General features: G+C 45.9%; 1 protein-coding gene across 1 annotated transcript in view; it reads right to left on the reverse strand.

Moving 5' to 3' along the window:
• The window catches only part of PCM1 (pericentriolar material 1), a 1,078,029-nt gene that overhangs the window by 471,174 nt on the left and 584,571 nt on the right, over positions 1 to 22,284 (reverse strand). The window contains 2 exon segments of the mRNA XM_029604912.1: positions 10,847 to 10,978; positions 11,071 to 11,243. Coding sequence (XP_029460772.1) covers positions 10,847 to 10,978; positions 11,071 to 11,243 — 305 coding nt within the window.

The following is a 22,284-nucleotide window of genomic DNA, read 5'->3' on the forward strand; positions in this document are numbered from 1 at the left end:
TGCTGTCCTGTGAGAACACCTGCTACAGGTAAGCAACTCTGCTTTCTCACAGGACAAGCAGGATGGTAGTCCTCACATATGGGTGAATAGCGAGCTGAGGATGCCCGAGTAAACGTACCAAAAGCACCCAAAGACGTGCAACAGGCATAACAACAGGGTTGGTTAGGCGGGCATCCTGAAAATCCAGTGGGCCGCTGGAAAGAAGTTGGGTTATTAAGCTGAGAATAGATTGCGTAGAACAGACTGGTCAAAAATGAAATCTTGCTTGCCAGCCTTGTCAAGGCAATAATGAGCTGCAAAGGTATGGAGAGAACTCCACGTAGCAGCTTTGCAGACTTCAGCAAGGGGCACTGAACGGAGGTGCACTACTGATGTTGCCATGGCCCTTATAGAATGTGCTTTCACGCGTTCCTGCAGTGGAAGGCCTGCTTGTTGGTAGCAGAAGGAAATACAGTCCACTAGCCAGGAGGATCGAGTGTTTGCCCACCGGAACACCCAGCTTAGTTTTATCGGAGGAGACAAAACGTTGGGTGGACTTCCTATGGGCTGCAGTACACTCCAAATAAAATGCTAGGGTACGACTGCAGTCCAAGGAATGCAGCGCTCGCTCACCTGGATGTGAGTGGGGCCTTGGAAAGAAAGTAGATAGTATAATGGATTGATTTAAGTGAAATTCATATACTACCTTCGGTAAAAATTTAGGATGAGTGGGGAGCACCACTCGATCATGGAGAAATTTTGTGTAAGGAGGGTAGGTTACCAATGCCTGTAGTTCACTAACTCTGCGAGCTGACGTTATAGCTAGGAGAAAGAGCACTTTCCAAGTGAGATAACACAGTCCGCAAGATTGGAGAGGCTCAAACGGAGGTTTCATGAGCTGTGCTAATATTACATTCAGGTCCCAAGCAGGGGCCGGAGGACGTAGTGAGGGCTTTAGATGTAGTAAACCCCTCATAAAGCGCGCCGCTAAGGGTTGTGTCGATATCAAGACATCTCCTATTCCTTTATGGAAAGCGGCCACCGCACTGAAATGAACTCTAACGGAACAAGTTTGTAGACCAGACTCTGACAAGTGCCAGAGGTAGTCTAAGAACTTTGTTGTAGGGCAGGTAAAGGGATCTATTTCCTTTGATGTGCACCATAAGGAAAACCTTTTCCATTTGGAATGATAAGATTTCCTAGTAGAAGGCTTTCTTGAAGCTACCAGGACTTGGAATACAGAGTCCGAGCGGTTGTAATATTAACCTTTCAACATCCAGGCTGTCAGAGACAGGGCCTGGAGGTTCGGGTGACGTAGCTGTCCATTGCTCTGAGTTATCAGCAACAGATCTGCTCCCAGGCGAATTTGTGGATGGATTGAGAAGTCGGGAAGGATGGGAAACCACACCTGTCGTGGCCAGTAAGGAGCTATGAGAATCATTATGCCCTTGTCCTGCCATAACTTCACGAGAGTCTTGCTGATGAGTGGAAGTGGAGGGTACGCATATAAGAGACCTTTTGACCACGAGAGGATGAAAGTATCCCTTGGTGGCGTCCTGCAGCTGCGATGTAATGAGCAGAAGTTGTCTACTTTGCGGTTGTGAACAGGCGCAAATAAATCTATGTGCGGAAAACCCCATCATTGGAAAATTTTCTCTGCTACAGTGGGGTTTAGGGACCATTCATGGGGATGAAAAGTCCGACTCAACTTGTCCACAAGTACATTGTCCACGCTGGCCAGGTAGGTCGCTCTCAGGAACAGAGTGGGAGAGAGCCCAGGCCCATATCTGCGCTACTTCCTGACATAGCAGATACGAGCCCGTTCCACCCTGTTTGTTGATGTAACACATTGCTACCTGGTTGTCTGTTTGGACCAGGACTGTCTTTTTGGATAGGCAATCCCGAAAAGCATTCAGGGCATATCTTAGGGCCCTGAGTTCCAGAAAATGTATCTGATGTTGTGATTCTGCTGCAGACTAGGTTCCCTGAGTTTGCAGACGGTTGACATGGGCTCCCCAACCGAGGTTGTAAGCATCCGTTGTCAGTATGATTTGAGGTTCTGGAGATTGAAAAGGTAGTCCTTTGTGAATCCACCAAGCTAGCGAGAGATGAAGCTGCCTGGTGACATGGACAATGTTTGACAATGGATGGTGGGCCTGAGCCCACTGGGACTTTAGGGTCCATTGTTTACTCTCATGGCTAGACGAGCCATAGGAGCACATGAACCGAGGATGCCATGTGACCCAACAAGGTTAGGAATTGATGAGCCGTTGTGGATCGATGAGTCCGAGGTAGTCTCGCAAGGGTTGTATTAGTGTGCGCACGATCACTTGGGAGAAAAGCTTTTGTATGTATGGTGTTTAAGTCCGCTCCAATGAAAGAGGATTTGTGATGAACCAGATTGGATTTTGGATAGTTTATGAGAAATCCGAGTGATAGTAGTAGCTGTAGGTTTAGATGTAAGGAGGTCAGAACCTCCTTTTCAGATGGGACCCTTAGCAACCAATCGTCTAGGTAAGAGTAGACATGAACGCTCTGTCTTCTTAGGTACGCTGCTACTACTGCCAAGCACTTTGTAAATACCCGAGGTGCCAATGCTAGGCCGAATGGGAGCACTCGATACTGGAAGTGTCTGTGTCAGACTAGAAAACGGAGGTATTTTCAATGAGACGGTGTTATCGCTATATGCGTGTATGCGTCTTGTAGGTCTAGAGAGCAAAGCCAATCTCCCTTTTGAAGAATAGGAAGTAGGAAGCCCAAGGTTACCATTCTGAACTTTTCTTTCTGTAGATGTTTAAGGCATGTAGATCCAAAATTGGACGAATGCCCCCTGACTTTTTTGGTATCAAGAAATTGAGAATAGAACCCTTGTCCCTGTTGTGGAGGTGGCACTGGTTCTATTGCACGGGATCGGAGCAGGGTTGTTAGTTCCTCCTCTAGGAGTGGTGAGTGGTCGGGTAAATCCCACCCCGGCTGAGGTAGGGAGTCTGATGGCACTGAGAGGAAGTTGAGATGGTAACCTTGAACTACTACAGAGAGAACCCATTGATCTGTAGTGATTTTGTGCCAGGTTTCAGGGAAGTAGCACAAACGGCCGTCTACTGGCAGAGATGGTAGTGGAAGCTGACAGATGCTCTCTAGCAGGGCCAGGTTGTGGAGCTGGTTGGGGTTTTGGAGGCCTGGATTGGCGGGCTTAAGGCTTTTGGTATGGCCTGGTTGGGCAACTGCGAGATGGGGGAGGATAATACCTTCGAGCCTTATAAGTTGTCTTCTTGGCCTCTCTTCTGAACAGCTGTTTAGAAGTGGAGGGAAAATCCGAGGGTACGGCAGAGAGCTGGCGCAATGTCTCGTGGTGGTCCTTGAGCTGTGCGACAGTCTCCTGGATTTTGTCCCCGAATAAATTATCGCCTGCACAGGGGAGGTCCGCCAACCTCTCCTGGACTTCAGGCCTTAAATTCGAAGACTTCAGCCAGGCCTATCTTCTAGCACTAATCCCTGCTGCAGACACTCGAGAGGCAGTGCCAAAGATGTCATAGGCAGCGCGGACCTCGTGCTTGCCAGCATAGAGGCCTTTCTCGACCATGGAGTTCATTTGGTCCTGAAACTGCTCTGGAAGGGAATCCGAGAAGTCTTGCAGCATCTTGAAAAGGTTTCTAGTGTACTGTGTCATATATAGCTGGTAGGCAGCTGTACGGGAAATGAGCATGGAGCCATGGAACACTCGACGACCTAAGGATTCCAGAAACCTTTGTTCTTTCCCTGGAGGTGTAGAAGAATGAGGCCGAGGTCTCCTTGCCTTCTTCTGAGCAGACTCCACTACAACCAAATGGTGAGTAAGCTGGGTTTGCTGGAACCCAGGAGCTGTTTGAACCAAGTAGGTAGCGTCTGTTTTCCTGTTCACCAGTGGTACAGTACCTGGATGTTCCCAGTTACGCTGGAAAAGTTCAAGGAGGACTTTGTGAACTGGTATAGACATAATCTCCTTGGGGGCGTCCTTAAACTGGAGCACCTCAATCATCTTGTGCCTGGCGTCTTCCTCTGTCTGAAGCTTGAAGGGAATGGCCTCTGACATTTCCTTGATAAAGCTTATCAAGGACTGGTCCTCTGGAGGGGAACGTCTTCTTTCTTCAGTTGGAGATAGTTCCGAGGGAATGTCATCAGAATCCTGGGACTCAGAGGAATCATCCGACCAGGGCTGGTATGGTTGGCCCCCAGCATTGGTTGGACCTCCAGATTGAAGAAAGAGGCCTAATTCCAGTGGGATCCGAACATGGCAACGATGGAACTGGAGGGGGAATCGAGGGTATCGAAGGAGGCACCAATAAAGGTCGATGCGGCACAGATGGAATCGGTGACTTCGATGGACGTCTCGGTGGAAGAACCCCGGATGGCCCCGGGATCGGCTCTGGCATAGACGATTCCTCATCCTCCGATGATAGGGGGAATTGGAGTTGATGGTGTAGGCCATATCGGTGTTTTCAAGGGCACCGGTGGAAAAGCCCCGATCAACGTGTCCAATAAAGAAGCCAGGGGAGCCGGAGGTTGAGGAGCGAGGAGACCCCATACCTGTTGCCGCTTCTAGTGCCTGAAACAACCGAGGTCCCGGAACAGCTGGCCGACCTGGTGACGGAGGGAGGCGGCCAAACGCGACTGACTACGACGCCAGGAAGTGACGTCAGCACAGGGCGCCTGCTGCTATAAAGACAGCAGCGGACGGCGCGTAGCTGCCGTCGGCGCGCGGCTTGGTCCGGCTTAGGCCGGCGAAGGCTGGGAGGCTGCCTAGGACCCTTCACCGCGGACCTGGGAAGTTCCCTCTACTCCGAAACCACAACTGTTTGGTGCGACAGAAAGTGAGTGCACATCAGTTTGGTTGTAATAATATTTCACCTTAGACAATGCCGCATACTAAAAGAAAAGGCAAAGTGAGGCAGGATGCCTCGACCCCAGCCAAACCGAGCCTTGTACAAACAACAATAACTGATATATACTCACATACAGAAAAAAAGCCCCCAGAGTATCCCATTACAGTGGAAGATATTGAACATATATCTCCACTGGCGGGAGAAGTCAGCTTAAGTCCTGGGGAGCCAACAACACCAGCACCACCAATGGGCCTTACAACTATCAGCGGACTAGGTTCACCCATAAAACGGATGTCGTCAAGTGGGTTGAACCCGTTCGAGGAAGCAGAAGATAGGGTAGTGAGGCCAAAGGAGACGGGAAAGTTTTTCTCCCCGTTCCAATTGGTGGAGCAGAAAAGAGATAATCCTGAGGGTCAGCGGAAGGAAACTGGAGGGAATATCCCGACCCCTTTACCTGGACATGTTGCAGGACAGGACTCTCTTGGTCAATTGGAAGGTCTTTCTATGTTTAGTGCAAATGCTGGAAGTCCAAAAAATGTTTCAATGGAAATGATATGGTCAGCTATACTGTTATTACAGAAAAATATAGTGTCTTTAAATATTAATATAAAAGATATGCAGACCACTTTGTTAACGAGTAATGAGCTGTCTCTTGTAGAGGTCAAGGAAGAACTAAATTTGGTTAAAGAAGTACAAGTATCGATTAAAAAAGGAGAAAATACTCTTTTAAGGAAAGTAGAGAATTTGGAAAATATAGCCCGATATAACAATTTAAGATTTGTGAACTTTCCTAAGTGTAGGATGATCTCCCCGAGGGAGCAACTTAAGAATTACTTTAGAGAAATACTAGCATTAACACCTGAAAGTTTCCCTTTAATTACAAATTTATATTTTTTAAATGAGAGAAATCAAGGTTTAAATGTAGAGGTGCCTCAACAAGATGGTACTTTGAATGTCACAGAATTGCTGGAAACCTCAAGTACTGCCCAGATTGAAAGAAGGGCAGTACTAATGGTTAAATTTTCCCAGTCCTCGGATAAGGAAAAAATTCTAAAAATGTTTATGCAAAATAGAACCGCTTCTTATCTGGGTCAGAAGATTTGGGTGTTCCCAGATGTGGCAAAAGAAACACAGGCTAGAAGAAAAAAGTTTATAAATCTTGCCAACATCGCTAGAACATTTGGTATTCGGATATATATTAGGTTTCCCAGCAAATGCATAATGTATGTAAATGATCAGAAATACATTTATTATGATCCAAATGATCTCGAGAAATATCTGGAGCAACATAGGAACCAGAGTAGGGGAGAGGGGACTCCAGAAAACAGCTCAGTTGGCAATGCAATGATTGAATAATCTGTATAATTTCTGTTTATATAGATAGAATTGTTTTGTTTATTAATTGGAATTGTTCAAAGGCTCCCTTACTGTTTAGTATTAAGGAATTAGGAAGAGAGGAATAATAGTTTTTGATATACATTAATGTTGGATGATGTGATCTATAAATATTCCTGAACCTGTAAAATTTCAATGAAAATTGAAATACAGATATGAATGTAGTTGTATTATAACTAAAAATTCATAAATAAAGAAAAAAAAAAAAAAAAAAGAAGCCAGTACCGTGGCATTAGGTCGGTGACTGTCATCGGAGGCAGTGCCGGTGGAGGCGGAAGACCTTGGCGTGCTTGCATTACTGCCTGTTATGGTTTAACGATTTTGGGTGGATTCCTGGGTATTGTGGCAGATAACCACGCCCATAGGCTAGACTCGGGACGCACAAACACAGAGTTAGATCTTTTATTATACAGCTTGTAGTATACCACCAGAGGTGGCAGTAGTGAGATGATCCAGAGGTAGCTGTCCAGGGACCCTCGGCAGAGGGGACCCGTCACACCAAGATGGTATAGGGAGATTTCAGTGTAGGTTTCCCAGCATGGCAAAGCTATGGGTGAGATAGACTGAGAATGAGATTACTCACTAGATGCTGTAAGGTTGGCGATTCCACCAGGTTGAATTAGATGGTAACAGGCACCAATGCAAGGTGAGCAGGCCCTCGAGAAGCGAGTACCTGATCCCAGTAAGGCACCTGAAAGGAAAGCAGAGGGCCCCCGAGGAACTGGTACCCAGGTTAGAGAATACCCCGAAGGGTAAGGTAGAGCTTCCAGCAGCAGCAGGAAGCGGCAGAGTAGCGTAAACTGGACGAATCCAATCCTTGCTAACTCAACGAGCTAGCAAACAAGCGAAGGCTAAATACTCAGATGTTGTGATGTCACTCGAGGTTCACGCCATAGCTGGAATAAAGACGTGGGTAGCGCGCGCGCACCCTTGTAAGCCCTTGGGAGGAACATGTCGGGAGGCAATGCCATAGCCGTTCCGGGGATGCCGGAGAGAGCGGCTTGCAGACGCAGCAGTAACCATCTTTCCAAGGCTAGCGGGGAGAGCTGAGAAAAAGATGAGGCACAAGGGTCAAAGCCGTCTTAGACCGACGGACGCAACACTCTTGAACCATCCGGTTCAATTACTTGTGGAAGGCTGGTCTTGAAACACCGATTCCGGAGTAGGAGGCTGCACAGGCATCGCCAGAGGGTCCAACGGTGAAAGTGGAGTCTTGGCTCCCGGCACCGATAAAGGTGGGGAACGCCACGGTGTCCCGGGCACAGAGGAGGTTGGAGGTTCCTCTGCACGGGCTTTCTTCCTCGGTGGCTCTGTTGACGCCGATGTCGAGGGCTTCCCTGGGTCAGCGGGCAGCTTTTTGATGGCGATGCCGGTGCTTCTCCCGGTGCTCGGCCCGGTCATTCTCTAGTGCCGAGAACGAAGAGGTGGACGACTTCGAAGCGGATCCCGGTGGACGAGAACTCCTGGTGTCGAAAGGTGGACAATGATGGCACAGATGACGTCGAGGCCTTCAATGGAGTAGGCTGCTTAGCCTGGAAAAGAAACTCCATTTTCTCTAACAGTTACCTGCGTCCCTTCAGGGTCATTTGGCACAGTTGGTACATGTCAAGACGTCATGGTCAGCCCCCAAGCATAAGACACATATCTTATGCGGGTCCGTGATGGACATCGTCCTCGGACAATCAGGGCACCGATGAAAACCCGACGCCATGGCTTTAAGAAAAATTTAGCCGCGGTGCGGTCGGTGGCTGGTAGGCCTCACAAAGAAGAACCATCGGTAACCGACCGCGAAATGAGGTAAAGCCTTACCTAACATCAGCAGGTATCGACGGTCGATAGGGGGACTCTGGATGGGGTGAAATTTGTCAACATTTTTTTAAAAAGTTCTGTGAGGAAATTCCTGTCAGGAATATAAGACGAGTTCCTTAAACCACATGGCTACTGTTGCACTGGGAAAAAAAAGAGACTAAAGGGGGACCCCCTGCTGGATGCAGGGTTAGGGGCATGCTGGGCATGCTCAGTGTACCAAGTCAAAGTTCCAGAAACTTTGACAAAAGTATTCCAGGATAGGGCTCCATCCTGATGATGTCACTCATATGTAAGGACTACCGTCCTGCTTGTCCTGTGAGAAAATTATTTTTCACTCTATGGCACAATTAAGTTCTGGAATTTGTTGCTAGAGGATGTTGTTAGTGCAGTTAGTGTAGCTGGGTTCAAAAAAGGTTTGGAAAAGTTCTTGGAGAAGTCCATTAACTGCTATTAATTGACTTAGGGAATGGCTTCTGCTTTACTGGCATCAGTAGCATGGGATCTTCTTAGTATTTGGGTACTTGCCAGGTTCTTATGGCCTGGTTTGGCCTCTGTTGGAAACAGGATGCTGAGCTTGATAGACCCTTGGTCTGACCCAGCATGGCAATTTCTTATGTTTATGTGTGTGTGGGGGGGGAGGGGGGGGGGCAAAGCAGTACACCTCCACACAACACTCAGCACTGTTTCTTTCAAGCTGATCTTGACACCAAAATCCTTCTCTTGTTCCAGAATCTCTTCCTAGGCCTTGGCTCCTGGCTATGACTCAGCATGGACAGTGTAGCTCCTGCTTCCTTTGGCATCAATACCTTCAATGCCAACAGTTCTGCATGCTAACCATGTTCAGCAATTTCAATTCCTGGAGCTAGACAGCCCTAGATAACAGCACAACTGCAACAACTAGATGAATCATGCTGAAACCCCATACAATGTACTCAATCTGAATGGATGGTCTGTCTTGGGATATCTTCTGATTGCATGAGGGACACCACTTGAAGTCACTGGCTTTTTTCTTGGCCATTGTGAGAAAATTAGAATGTGCAAAATCAAACAAACTTTTTTGCAGCAGAAAAGGCTGACATGTAAAGTCTCACTGGGATGAAAATTTCCAAGATAGCAGCATCAAACAAGAAAGAAGAGAAAAGAAAACTTAATTGCTGGAAAAAAGTCTTTAATGGGACAAAGGAGAAGGCCCATAGCACAGGAGAAAATATATCTTGAAAAAGAGTAGAAAAATAGCCAGAAGGAGAAATGCATCTAATCACTGAACAGACATTACTACACAAGAGGTTTATGCAGCAGATGTTGTAGCTACACTGGTACATCCATGTATGCTCAGAAAAGCCTTCTAGGCTTTTCTAAGCTTAGCTAACAGCTTTCTGCATTTGGCATAATGGGATAACATTACCTATTTGCTTGGCTTATCCTGTTTGTTGATAGTGAAAAGAAATGTTCAAAATTGATTGGCAAATTGTAAACATATGCAGGGACCTTAATTTTCAGTTTTTATTTTATTTTTCCTGGGAATTTCATTGTAATAACAAAAAAGAAATCAGGGAAAAAAGACTTTTCCCACTGATTTTATTCCTGTTATATCTACTGACGTTTTGTTGCAACATTGAAATTCGCAGTAAAATAAAATAAAAGCTGAAAACGAAGGTCCCTAAACATATAGCTTCCATATCCCTTTATCCCACCATGAAATTCAAGACTTAAAAGTCTGCCAAAATGAAAGAAAGTACACAGGCAGAATGTAAATTAAATTTGTAATAGTAATAAAGTTTTCTTCGGTGTTAAGAGCTTTTAAAATTTCACATATCAGGAATCACAATTCACATATCCTCAACTTCAAAACACTTCATATGAGATCTTCAATCAACCTAATAATCAACCTAATAAATGAAGGTTGACCGACGTGCCTCAAATGCGCAGTAGAGAGCAGCTCTACTGCGCATGTGCGGGCGAGCACGTCGGTCTTAGGCAGCGTAAAGAAAAAAAAACATGGCGGCGGCGGCAGCGGCGGCGGCCAGTAGCGAGGGAGGGAGGAGAGAGAGAAAGAGAGGGAGGGACGGACTGAGTGGGAGGGACGGAGAGAGGGAGTGGGAGTGACTGAGAGAGAGGGAGGGACTGAGTGGGAGGGAGGGATTGAGTGAGGGGGAGGGACTGGGAGGGAGGGGCTGAGTGAGGGGCAGGGACTGGGAGGGACTGAGTGAGGGAGAGGGAGGAGTGGGTGAGTGTGTGGGAGGGAGGTAGGGGGTGGGGAAGAGTGAGGGGAGAGGGAGAATGAGGGAGAGGTGAGAGACAGGGATGTAAGTGGAAGGGGGAGAGGGAGAATGAGGGAGAGGTGAGAGACAGGGATGTGAGTAAGTGGAAGGGAGAGAGGGAGAATGAAGGAGAGGTGAGAGACAGGGATGTGAGTAAGTGGAAGGGTAAGAAGTTGTGGAGCAGAGAAAAAGGGAGTGGAGGAGGGCTGAGGGGGAGGGGATGGGATTGAGAGAGGGTGGGGAGTGACTCAGGGAAGGGGAGAGAGGTGGGAGTGACTGAGGGAAGGGGAGGGAGGTGAGAGTGAGGGGAAGAAGGCAGTGAGAGACAGAGGGTGAGTAAGACTGAGTGGCGGAAAGGGGAGGAGTGAACGAGGGGAAGGGGGAGAGAGGGAGAAAAAGTGTAGAAGGGTGCTGTTAGAAAATGGACTGAAAACAAAATGTAATGTAGCCCGTTTTAACGGGCTTAACGGCTTGTATAGTAATAAGATATGCAATGTTAAAAACAAATTTTCATAGAGAGTTAAGGAGAAAAACTTTTACCTCATCAGTTGTAGCAAGGCTTTCACTAGGAGTAAGTTCAGAATTGGATGCCATCCACGCAGCAGATGTCAAAGACTTAGAATATTCTCCTTCCTTCTCAGTGTTCTCAGAGATATGCCTGGTTACTATATCCTATATAAAACCATAAAGATATAATCAATATCTTATCAGCATGCAAAGATTCAAAAATTGTAGCCAAGTCAAATATATTTTATGTCAAATACCTGCAATGCATACAAAGCTCGCTGTCTCAAATAGTCTGTATTTAGTAACTGAAGCTCATGGAAAAGTTCAATAAGGTAATGTGGACGAGATTCATTTTGAGAAATTAATGTGGCAACTTCAGAATAGATGGTATCCCGTAAAGCTTCAAACATTGAAAAATCGCTCCCAGTTTCTATAAGATACAGAACAACAAATTACACAGAGAAATCACCTTGCTACTCTCAAAGTGCTACAATATAAATTTTGTCTCAATTGTACTTTTGAGATTTTTGCATATATAAATTACTGCAAAAGAAAATTTAACAAAATATTCCACTGCCATTCCTTGTGGCCTAGGGCAATCACTTTACCCTCCATTGCCTAAGCTTAATGCCTCATTTATTAAGGCTTTTCCCCCCATTCTGTGTCTAAGGGAAAAATGTTTAGTAAATGAAGCCCTTAGATTGTAAACACTCTGGGAATAGGGAAAAATGTACAGTATCTAAACAATCTGCTTTGAAAGAGCCTGAAAAGTGGAATATAAATCAAATCAAATAAATCACACTAACCAAAATAAAGACACTTTTTTGAAATGATATAAGAAAAACATGGCACCGAAACAGCTATCAAACAAAACAAAAAAACCACTGGGTAAAGATGCAAGAGATACGTTATTAAAGGGACAGGTCAAAGTATGTCAATACTAGGCTCCAAACAGTTGAGGCATCACAGGACCAAACACAGAGGATTGCAGAAAAGGGAATTAAATGGTGTTGCTACAAATAACTGGTGCATTTTTGAAAAGCTAAATATCCAGTGTGTTTGGGGATATTAAGTCGGAGGTCCCGAAACTTTCCAAAAGTAAAAAAATAAATTTGAAGTCGGCCGGCGGCTCGAAAACCGGACGCTCAATTTTGCCGGGGTCCGGTTTTCGAGCCCGTGGCTGTCAGCGGGTTTGGGAACCGACGCCGGCAAAATTGAGTGTTGGCTGTCAAACCCGCTGACAGCCACCGCTCCAGTCCAAAAGGAGGCGCTAGGGACATGCTAGTGTCCCATGCGCCTCCTTTTGCCCGTTTTTACCGCCGGGCCTCATTTAAATACAGAATCGCCCGCTCTCCTGCGGACTTTAGTGAATCGGCCCATATGTGAGGCTTAGTTACCCAGACTGAATGACATCCTTTGTACTGATGTCGAGTCCTCAGTTACAGGCAGTACTGAATGTGGTGGTTAATTTGTAAAGTGGTCATTATGCCTCTTGGCATTTAATCATCATCACTGCTGCTAAATGTAAGCTTAGGAAGCAGAACATTGTTGGCGCAAGACTAAATTAACCGAGAATCATCAGCTTTATAGGGCAGAGTTAGGTATTTATAAATTCACTTTAGATGATACAATTCAATCTTCCCATATTGAATTGGCTGCCTCTCTTGTGAGCTTATTAACACAACTGGCTCAGGCTTCTCACTTCAGTTGTGAAGAATTCACCATCTCTTTCCAAGCAAAGGTTAGGAAAGATCACTGCTCATTTTCCATCTTGTTCTGGAGCAGAACAAAACATACTGACTCTTCCATATGGAAAGGTTTTGTTCCCACAACATACATGAGACCTCTCAAATCATGATCTTTCAACAAAAAATTTTCTCTCTAGAACACATGCTCAAACATAGTAGTGGTGATGAAATGTGATTTAATTTCCAAACTACTGAATGCCTCACTGAACAAAGGTTATTTACCTTGATTTTAAAAAAAGCTAATTTGGACCCAGCTGATCATCATCCTAAACCATCCTTACCCTCTCTTGCAAAAATCAATGAGAAAGTTGTACTAAAACAATTTTAGTAGTTTACTGATAGAATCTTCTGGATACTTTCTAATTTGGATTCTAAACTTCACACAACACTGAAACTCTTTTATCCAGTCAATATGTTATCGCAGCTTCGATTCAGGTATGTAATTTTTTTCGATATTTCACAAGTCTGACACTTTAGGAATTTCATCCATTGTGCTTGACAGGTATTTATTTCTTTCCAGAATAACTCTCAAAGAATCTCCTTAGATATTCTCAAGCTCTATTTTTTTTAACCAATTGGCAGAGTCGCAAAAGCAATTATTCAGAGTAGCTAGCCCTCAACTTTGGAACTCACTTCCCAAAGTACTTAAATCTGAACTATCCCTACCACATTTTAGGTAACAGTTTAATGACTTCTTTATATTCATATTTAATGATTTATTTCATACAGCCTAACAAAGTTGTAAACCGGTATAGACATGTTTGAGATACTAGAACATCTGCAACGTAACTGGTTAAATATAATTGATATATTAGAATTTTTATATGGAGTTACTATCCAACTGCTCAAATATGGGCTTCAGTACCATTTTCCCAAGCTGGACTCACCATTTTTGTTCTGTTTTTTTAAAATGAATTGTTTAAAGTTTATCTATTGTCCTGGTTTTATGTCATAGTTTATTATGCATGTAGCTTGTTATGTGCCTAGAACTGGGGATAGAGCAGAATCAACGTTTTTAAAATAAATAAATGGAAGTTACATGAAGTCAAAGCAAGATCTGGAAGACTAAGAAAAATCTGATAGGAAAACCTGCAGATAGGTCATATCTGCAAAACAGAACCCACAGATCACTACAAATGATCTGCTGAAATGTTAGCTGACCCTGGAGCAGTTTGTCCACAGATCCACAAAACAGAACTGCATACAAAACCAATGATCTGCTTAGGAGTTATATGAAGAAAACCTTTTAGACGATCCCATCAGAAAAATCATTATTTAAAGTATACAAAACAAAACCTGAAAATAAACCTTTTAGAACAAATGGTTTGGTCTGATGAAACAAAATTTTAACTGTTCAGCCACAGCCACACAAGATACTGTAACTTTCATTTCTTAAAGTTTCTGACAATTGAAATTGATAACTGGACTTTGTTTTTAATAAGCTTCCCCTCCTTTGTAATAGTGAATAATCAATTTTCAAAAACTGCTGCATTGAGGAGACAAAACAAGCACAAACTGAGACGTGAGAAAGTTCAGAATATTATTCAGCTGTGGAATTGTCTTCACTTAACTGAAGGCCTAACAAGTCATTCAATTTTTAGGGCCTTAACACATTTATTTTTATTAAAATAACTGACTCAACTGGATGTCCAAACTTTTGCAAATGCCATATTCACTGTTTTATTATTTTCAATCTGTTAAAATTAGCAAATAAATCGTAATTTTGCATTAAAAGCTATGTTTCTCTTTGTACCATGTAGAGGTTTCTTCAGCTTCTGTTGATTTTAGAGATTCAGTGAAACATACAATTTGATCAGATACCTAAACTGTGCATGAAAGTAAATGACTTCTCTGGTTGCCAGTTTCCTCTTAAACTATTCAAACTACTTATATTAGTCTTTAAAACATTGCATGAGGTGGCCCCAGAATATATGAAGAAAAATTGTGCCCTTACAAACTGACAAAGATGCTATGATCTTCACAACTTGTCCAAATGTAAATCCCTTCAAGTATGCATGGTGAAACTTCAAAGTACAAGGAATAGGGCATTCTTTAATGCATGATAAAAATTGGAATGACTTTCCAAAAAAAAATTAGAATTTTAAAAGATTGAGTGCTGTTTTATAAGGCATTAAAAGACATTTTCACAGATCACGTGAGACGGCAAGGAAAGCAGATGTAGGTTCCCCAGCTCCATGTCTCACCCTGACATCCAGTCCCATCCTCTGCGCATTATAGCTTACTTCATAATTTGATTATCCGCAGCACATCTTCCAAAATCCCAGGTTCCGTGAAAATCTAGCCATGACGATGCGCATGATACGTAAAGATAAGGAAAAGGAGTGTGACAAAACCCGAGGCTGGATCTGCCATCCCCACCTAATGCTCTGCCGGTGGGGACAGCCTCTGCTGGAACGGACCTGGAACATATAAAGACGGCGGTGGCGGCAGCGACTGGCCCGGAGTTAAAAGCTATAGTCGAACAACTTGCAGAATTAACTCATACCCTTAGAGATTATGAGAACAGGTTTGCTGAGGTGGAGAACCGGGTAACGGGGGTGCAGGATGACCTAGTGGTGGCACAGCGGGATATCGCGACTCCCCAGGCCTCGATGGTGCAGCAGGTACAGCACGTTGAGGACTTGGAGAACCGGTCCCGCAGTTCCAGTATACGTCTAATCGGTCAGCCGAAGGCTGTGCGTGATAAAGACTTATTGGCAATACTCGAAAAATGGTTGCAGGACCAGCCGGACCTCCCGACTGCGTGTGGAAAGATCCCACTGGCTGGGCTCCAAACAGGCCAATACCACGCGTCCTAGACCGGTCATCGCAAAACTGTTAAATTATGCACATACGATAGATATCCTCAGAGCACTCAGAGGTGGCCGTTCGCTAAGTTATGAAGGGCAGATCTTAATTTTTCAGGATTTTTCGGCGGGAGTCCCAGCACAGTGACGCATAATGGCGCCTCATTGTTCTAAACTGATCAATATGGGCCTTCGCGCGACTTATTTAACCAGCTCGGATGCGCGTGGTAACCCCCAGGGGGTTGAAACAGCTGGATACTCCGGAGGCAGCCCAAGCCTTTGTAGCAGAATACACTAGTCGGGAATCAAGTGCCCCGAAGTGAGCAACTGCTGCCCAACTCTGTTCAGGAGGATGGCCATATGTCTGACTGGATTACTTTCTGTTTAATATTTTCACTCTCGTCATTCGGCTGTAAGAGTGGACATCAGCTGGTAAATTGCCCGTGGGAGGACAATTTTTTTTCTTCTCTTTTCCCTCTCGTCATATTAAATAGATTCTCATTGGGGCTTGGGCCTCGTTCTATTGATTGTTGTGGGATTGCTGCCTGGAGGGGGCCCTCCCTCTAAGGAGAATCCAGAATGTTACATCTGCATGGAGCGAGTAGTTGAGGACGTGGGACACTCCGTTCGTCTGGACCTCCGGTATCGATACAGATGGGCCAGGCAGTATTTTTTAGGCAAGGCTTAGCTGTTCGCCATGCAGCCTTTTCCGACGAAGCGTGGAGAGAGGAGGCTATACCCCGGTGAGGGAACCGGGAGGCCCGGGGGTGCATACAGTAGACATTTTGTACATCTGACCTCATATTAAATAACCATTTTTTTTCTTCTTTGCAAGAAACTTTCAGTAAATGGCACAGAATGTCTTTTTGCCCATTAAAGTAGTGGCCCTGTGTTAGGGCTCCAATTTTATTGGTATCGGCCACAACAAATATTTTCTGTTTGTATCTATTTTTCTCCAGGTGGATCCCGTGGGCCTCCAAGAGTGTCCCTGAATAGACATTTTTTATATTCCATGGGTTGGGATCTCGCCAGTATGTGAGTCTCACAGTTCCAGCGGGTACTTACATCCGCCTCCCTTGCCGCCTCACGTGATCTGTGAAAATGTCTTTTAATGCCTTATAAAACAGCACTCAATCTTTTAAAATTCTAATGTTTTTTGGAAAGTCATTCCAATTTTTATCATGCATTAAAGAATGCCCTGTTCCTTGTACTTTGAAGTTTCACCATGCATACTTGAAGGGATTTACATTTGGGCAAGTTGTGAAGAACATAGCATCTTTGTCAGTTTGTAAGGGCACAATTTTTCCTTCATATATTCTGGGGCCACCTGATGCAATGTTTTAAAGTTTATTTTACATAGCGCTGGTCTATTCATCTTTTTTTTTTTTTTTTTTAGATAGAATATGAATGTTCTACGAGCCACAAATGTTTTTTTGCTATGTGATGTTCCTGGCTGCTTGTTATGCAGATGGTTTCTGTTTTCATGTTTCTTTGACTAAGAAACATGAAAATAGTGGAGGGCTGGGGCTGGATGGAGGATTGGGTGGGAGGTGGGGGGTTAGCTTACCCTCTTGTTTTAGGTGGTGGGATCGTGATCTCTATTATTTTAAGTTTTAGATAGGGAAGAGGGGAAGAGATATGGGCAGAATTACGGGGAAGGAGAAGTGGGGGGGAGTAGGGAGGAGGATGAAAGTGGGGAGGAGGGGTAAGTGGGTCCCTGATATGCAGGCTACGTTTTTTTTTCTTTCACTCTGAGACTACTCAATTACCACCACTATTTGCCAGATATAGCAAATGTTGCTTACCTGTAACAGGTGTTCTCACAGGACAGCAGGATGTTAGTCCTCACATATGGGTGACATCACAGGATGGAGGCCCAATCACGGAACACTTTTGTCAAAGTTTTCAGAACTTTGACTGGCTCCTACTGGGCATGCCCAGCATGGCACTAGCTCTGCGGCCAGCAGGGGTCCCCCTTCAGTCTTGTTTGAAAGCTACAGGCAGTGCCGAAAAATAAAATAATAAAACGTTACGAACCCAGCACCGCGGGTTTCGTGAGGACTAACATCCTGCTGTCCTGTGAGAACACCTGTTACATGTAAGCAACATTTGCTTTCTCACAGGACAAGCAGGATGGTAGTCCTCACATATGGGTGAGTACCGAGCTGAGGATGTCCGAATATGCACCAAGTGTACCCAAAGGCATGCAACAGGCACAACAACTGGGGTGAAATTTGGTAGAGGGCATCCTGAACCCCACCGGGCAGGCGGAAGGGTGTTGGTACGTCACGTTGTAAACAGGTTACGAAGGACAGACTGGCCGAGGATGGAATCTTGTCTTCTGGCTTTGTCCAAGCAATAGTGGGCTGCAAAGGTATGGAGAGAACGCCAGGTGGCAGCCCTGCAAATGTCAGGAAGCGGCACAGATCGCAGGTGTGCTACTGAAGTTGCCATGGCCCTCACAGAGTGTGCTTTAACACGGTCTTGAAATGGAATTGCCTGCTTGCTGATAGCAAAAGGATATGCAGTTCACCAACCAGGAGGAGAGAGTCTGCTTACCCACAGGCTGCCCTAAAATGTTAGGGTGGAAAGAGACGAACAATTGAGTGCTTTTCCTGTGGGCAGCTGTACGGTCTAGATAGAATGCTAGAGCCCGTTTACAGTCAAGGGTATGCAGAGCCTGCTCTCCTGGATTGGAATGGGGCCTGGGAAAAAAAGGTAGGTAGTATGATGAATTGATTGAGGTGAAAATCCGAAACTACCTTAGGTAAGAATTTAGGGTGAGTGCGGAGTACTGCCCGGTCCTGCAGACGTTTAGTGTAAGGAAGATAGATAACTGGGGCCTGTTATTCACTAACTCTGAGAGCTGAAGTGATTGCCAAAAGGAAAATCACTTTCCATGTGAGATATCGAAGTTCACAAGAGTGAAGAGGCTCAAATGGTGGTTTCATGAGCCGACCCAAAACCAGGTTAAGGTCCCAAGAAGGGGCCAGAGGACGCAGTGGGGGCTTGAGGTGAAGCAAGCCCTTCAAAAAACGTGTTACAAGGGGTTGTACTAATATAGGAACATCGCCGATACCTTTATGGAAGGCGGCTACCGCACTGACATACATTCTGATGGACGAAGTCTTTAGACCTGACTCTGATAAATGCCAGAGAGAGTCCAAAAACTTCGTGATTGGACAGGAAAAGGGGTCAAGGGACTGAGAAGAGCACCATGATGTGAACCTTTTCCATTAGTAAGAGTAAGCTTTTCTCGTAGAAGGCTTCCGTTAAGCAATCAAGACACGGGAAACTGGTTCAGAAAGGTTAAGTGGCTGAAGGATTAATCTTTCAACATCCATGCCATCAGGGACAAGGCGTGAAGATTGGGATGGCGGAGGCACCCGTCGTTTTGAGTGATCAGAAGCGGGTCCTTTCCTAAGGGAATGTGCCTGCAAATGGAGAGATCCTGCAGTATTGGGAACCACACTTGGCGTGGCCAGTGAGGTGCTATCAGGTTCATGGTTCCCTTGTCCAGACGTAACTTCACGAGAGTCTCCGAGAGAAGAGGAAGTGGAGGGAATGCATAGAGCAGACCGGTTGTACACAAGAGGGAGGATGCGTCTCTGGGCTGAGAGTATTTGTTGCGAATGAGAGAGAAGTTCTCTACTTTGCGGTTATGAGGAGACGCAAAGAGGTCTATCTGAGGATATCCCCATTGTTGGAAGACGGAGTTCGCTACTGAGGGGTTGAGAGACCACTCGTGTGGTTGAAAGATGCGACTCAACTTGTCTGCCAACACATTGTCCACTCCCGGCAACCAGGTGGCCCTGAGGTACATTGAATGGGAGAGAGCTTCCGCCCATATCTGTGCAGCTTCCTGACACAGAAGGAAGGAGCCCGTGCCTCCCTGTATGTTGATGTACCACATGGCCTTCCTTGCTGTCCGTCTGGATCAGGATAAATTGATTTGAGAGGCGATCCTGAATTGCCCTGAGAGCATATCTTATTGCTCGAAGCTCCAGGAATTTTATTTGGTGTTTGGCTTCCTCTGGAGACCAAGATCCTTGTGTCTGCAGATTGGCCATATGGGCTCCCCAGCCGAGGTTGGAGGCATCGGTGGTGAGAGTTATTTGAGGGTCTGGAGCCTGAAAGGGCAAGACTTGGAGGAGATTGTTCTGATTTTTCTACCAGGCAAGAGACTGACGGAGTGAGTCGGTTACGTGGGCAATGGTCAACGGGCTGAATGTTTTGAGTCCATTGAGAACTTAGAGTCCACTGCATGACTCATGGCCAAATGGGCCATTGGTGTGACCTGAACTGAGGACGCCATGTGTCCCAGGAGCATGAGAAAATGGCGTGCAGTCGCGGAGTGCTGAGACTGCAGCTGGTGCGTACGACATGAGAGTGAGAGCTCGTTGTCGAGGCAGAAAAGCCTTTGCCTGCAAGGGGTCCAAGTCTGCCCCAATGAACGATAAGGCTTGAGATGGGACTAAAGAGGATTTGTCATAGTTGATGAGAAATCCTAATGAAATTAGAGTGTGAAAGGTTAGATTGAGGGACAACAGAGCAGCTTGCTGAGTGGCAGCCCTGACTAACCAATCGTCTAGATAGGGGTAGACGTGAACACCCTGAGTTCTTAGGAAGGCTAGGAATACAGGTTGAACCTAAGACTTGGGGGATTCGCTTTCAAGATATTATTTTCAAATGCACCGCCTTTGCGGTGACCTGCTAGTTTTTATCACGAACCCTTATTCGTCTCTTCTTTCACTCTTGGAGCTGATTGAGAGCTTCGGCGGGTTTTCGGGCTTTTGGCTGAATAGGGGTAAGCACTGGCTTTCCCGGATACACTCTGGGAGGGATTCCTTTCCATTGCAGTGGGCGGAAACTGCCTTTCGTTATCTGGGGGTTTATTTGTCGGCGGACCCTGCTCAGGTGTATCAATTGAATGTACCCTGCCTTTTAGAAAAAACACGGGATATACTTAACAGATGGCAGCCTTTACCTCTGACTGTGAGTGGCCGAGTGCACTTATACAAAATGGTAATACTCCCGAAGTGACTATATCTCATTCAGAATTTACCCCTTCAGCTTAAGCGTAAAGACTTGTTGATAGACCGTTCCATGCGCCAATTTTTCTGGAAGGGAGGGAGGGCGCGCCTTCCATTACAATGGTTACAGGAGCGCTGGGATGCGGGTGGCCTGGTAGTGCCCAATATGATGCTGATTAATTTAGCCAGTAGTATGCGCGTAATTAGGGACTGGATTTTGGACAAGACCATGTACACCAACTTACTTGCCAAGCGAGCCTCGTCCACCCCGATTGCACGCACTTATGCACTTCAAGTTGAACGACCAAGCTTTCGGTTATTTTTTGCTCACTCCACAAACATCCGCCTGATCTGACATGCATGGATACAACTTACTAAGAGATTGCAAGTGCCCCGAGTGTGTGCCTACCTATTGCCAGTGGTTGGTAACCCTGAGTTCTCCCCAGGATTTCAGCAAATGGTTTTCCGGAGATGGCAGAATGTAGAGATTACTTACCTGATAATCTCGTTTTCCTTAGTGTATGCAGATGGACTCAAAACAAGTGGGTATAGTGTGCTCGTGCTAGCAGTTGGAGACGGATCTGACGTCAGCACGAGTATATATACCCCCACAGGAAGTGCAGCAATTCAGTAATCTTCCTTGCAAAAGCTTTATGGATATATGTGCAACTGACCGATCGATTAAATGAACAGGATTACCCTGACCGATTGACAGTAGCTGGAGACCGCCAGTGTTCTCAACCGGAAGGCGTCGACACCCGGCAGGGTGGATGCCCTATATAAGGAAACATGGCTTACCGTGAGTCGGTGAATCCCCATGTCTACCGGCAGCCGGGCGGGATGCTGTGTCCATCTGCATACTCTAAGGAAAACAAGATTATCAGGTAAGTAATCTCTACATTTCCTAGCGTGTAGCAGATGGACTCAAAACAAGTGGGATGTACAAAAGCTACTCCTGGACTGGGCGGGAGGCTGCCCGAGGTCCGTTCAGGATTGCCCTCTCAAATGCTGTGTCCTCCCTGGCCTGGACGTCCAGACGGTAGAATCTGGAGAAGGTATGGAGGGAGGACCACGTCGCCACTTTACATATCTCTGCAGGCGACAGCATCCTAGTTTCTGCCCAAGAGGCCGCTTGCGCTCTGGTAGAGTGAGCCTTGACCCGTAGAGGCGGTGGTTTTCTCGCTTCTACGTAGGCTGCCTTGATAACTTCTTTGATCCAGCGGGCGATGGTTGCCTGTGAGGCCCGCTTCCCCTTGCTTCTTCCCACTGTGAAGGACGAACAGGTGGTCCGTCTTTCGTACTGCTTCTGACATTTCCAGGTATCTGGACAGTAGCCTGCCGATGTCGAGATGGCGTAGTATTCGACCTTCTTCCGACTTCTTCAAACCTTCCGTGGTAGGCAAGGATATGGTTTGGTTGAGGTGGAAGTGTGAGACTACTTTGGGTAAGAAAGAAGGAACTGTGAGAAGATGGATAGCCTCTGGAGTGATTCTGAGAAACGGATCACGGCAGGACAGAGCTTGTAGCTCTGAGATGCGACATGCTGAGCATACGGCCAGCAGGAACACCATCTTCAAGGTTAACAAACGGAGGGACAGGCCTCGAAGGGGTCTGAAGGCGGGTCCCGCTAGAAATTCCAAAACTAGGTTGAGGTTCCACAGGGGCACTGGCCACTTCAATGGCGGGCGAATGTGTTTGACTCCTTTCAGGAAACGTGAAACGTCTGGGAGTGTGGCGATGCTGTTGCCGTCACTCCGGGGACCGTAGCAGGATAGTGCTGCCACCTGAACCTTGATGGAATTGAGGGACAGACCCTTCTGAAGTCCATCTTGCAGGAAATCCAAAATGATAGGGATATTGGCGGCATGTGGACTGGTGCCGTG

The sequence above is a fragment of the Rhinatrema bivittatum genome, chromosome 1 (genome assembly GCF_901001135.1).
Source record: "Rhinatrema bivittatum chromosome 1, aRhiBiv1.1, whole genome shotgun sequence".
Classification (NCBI taxonomy): Eukaryota; Metazoa; Chordata; class Amphibia; order Gymnophiona; family Rhinatrematidae; genus Rhinatrema; species Rhinatrema bivittatum.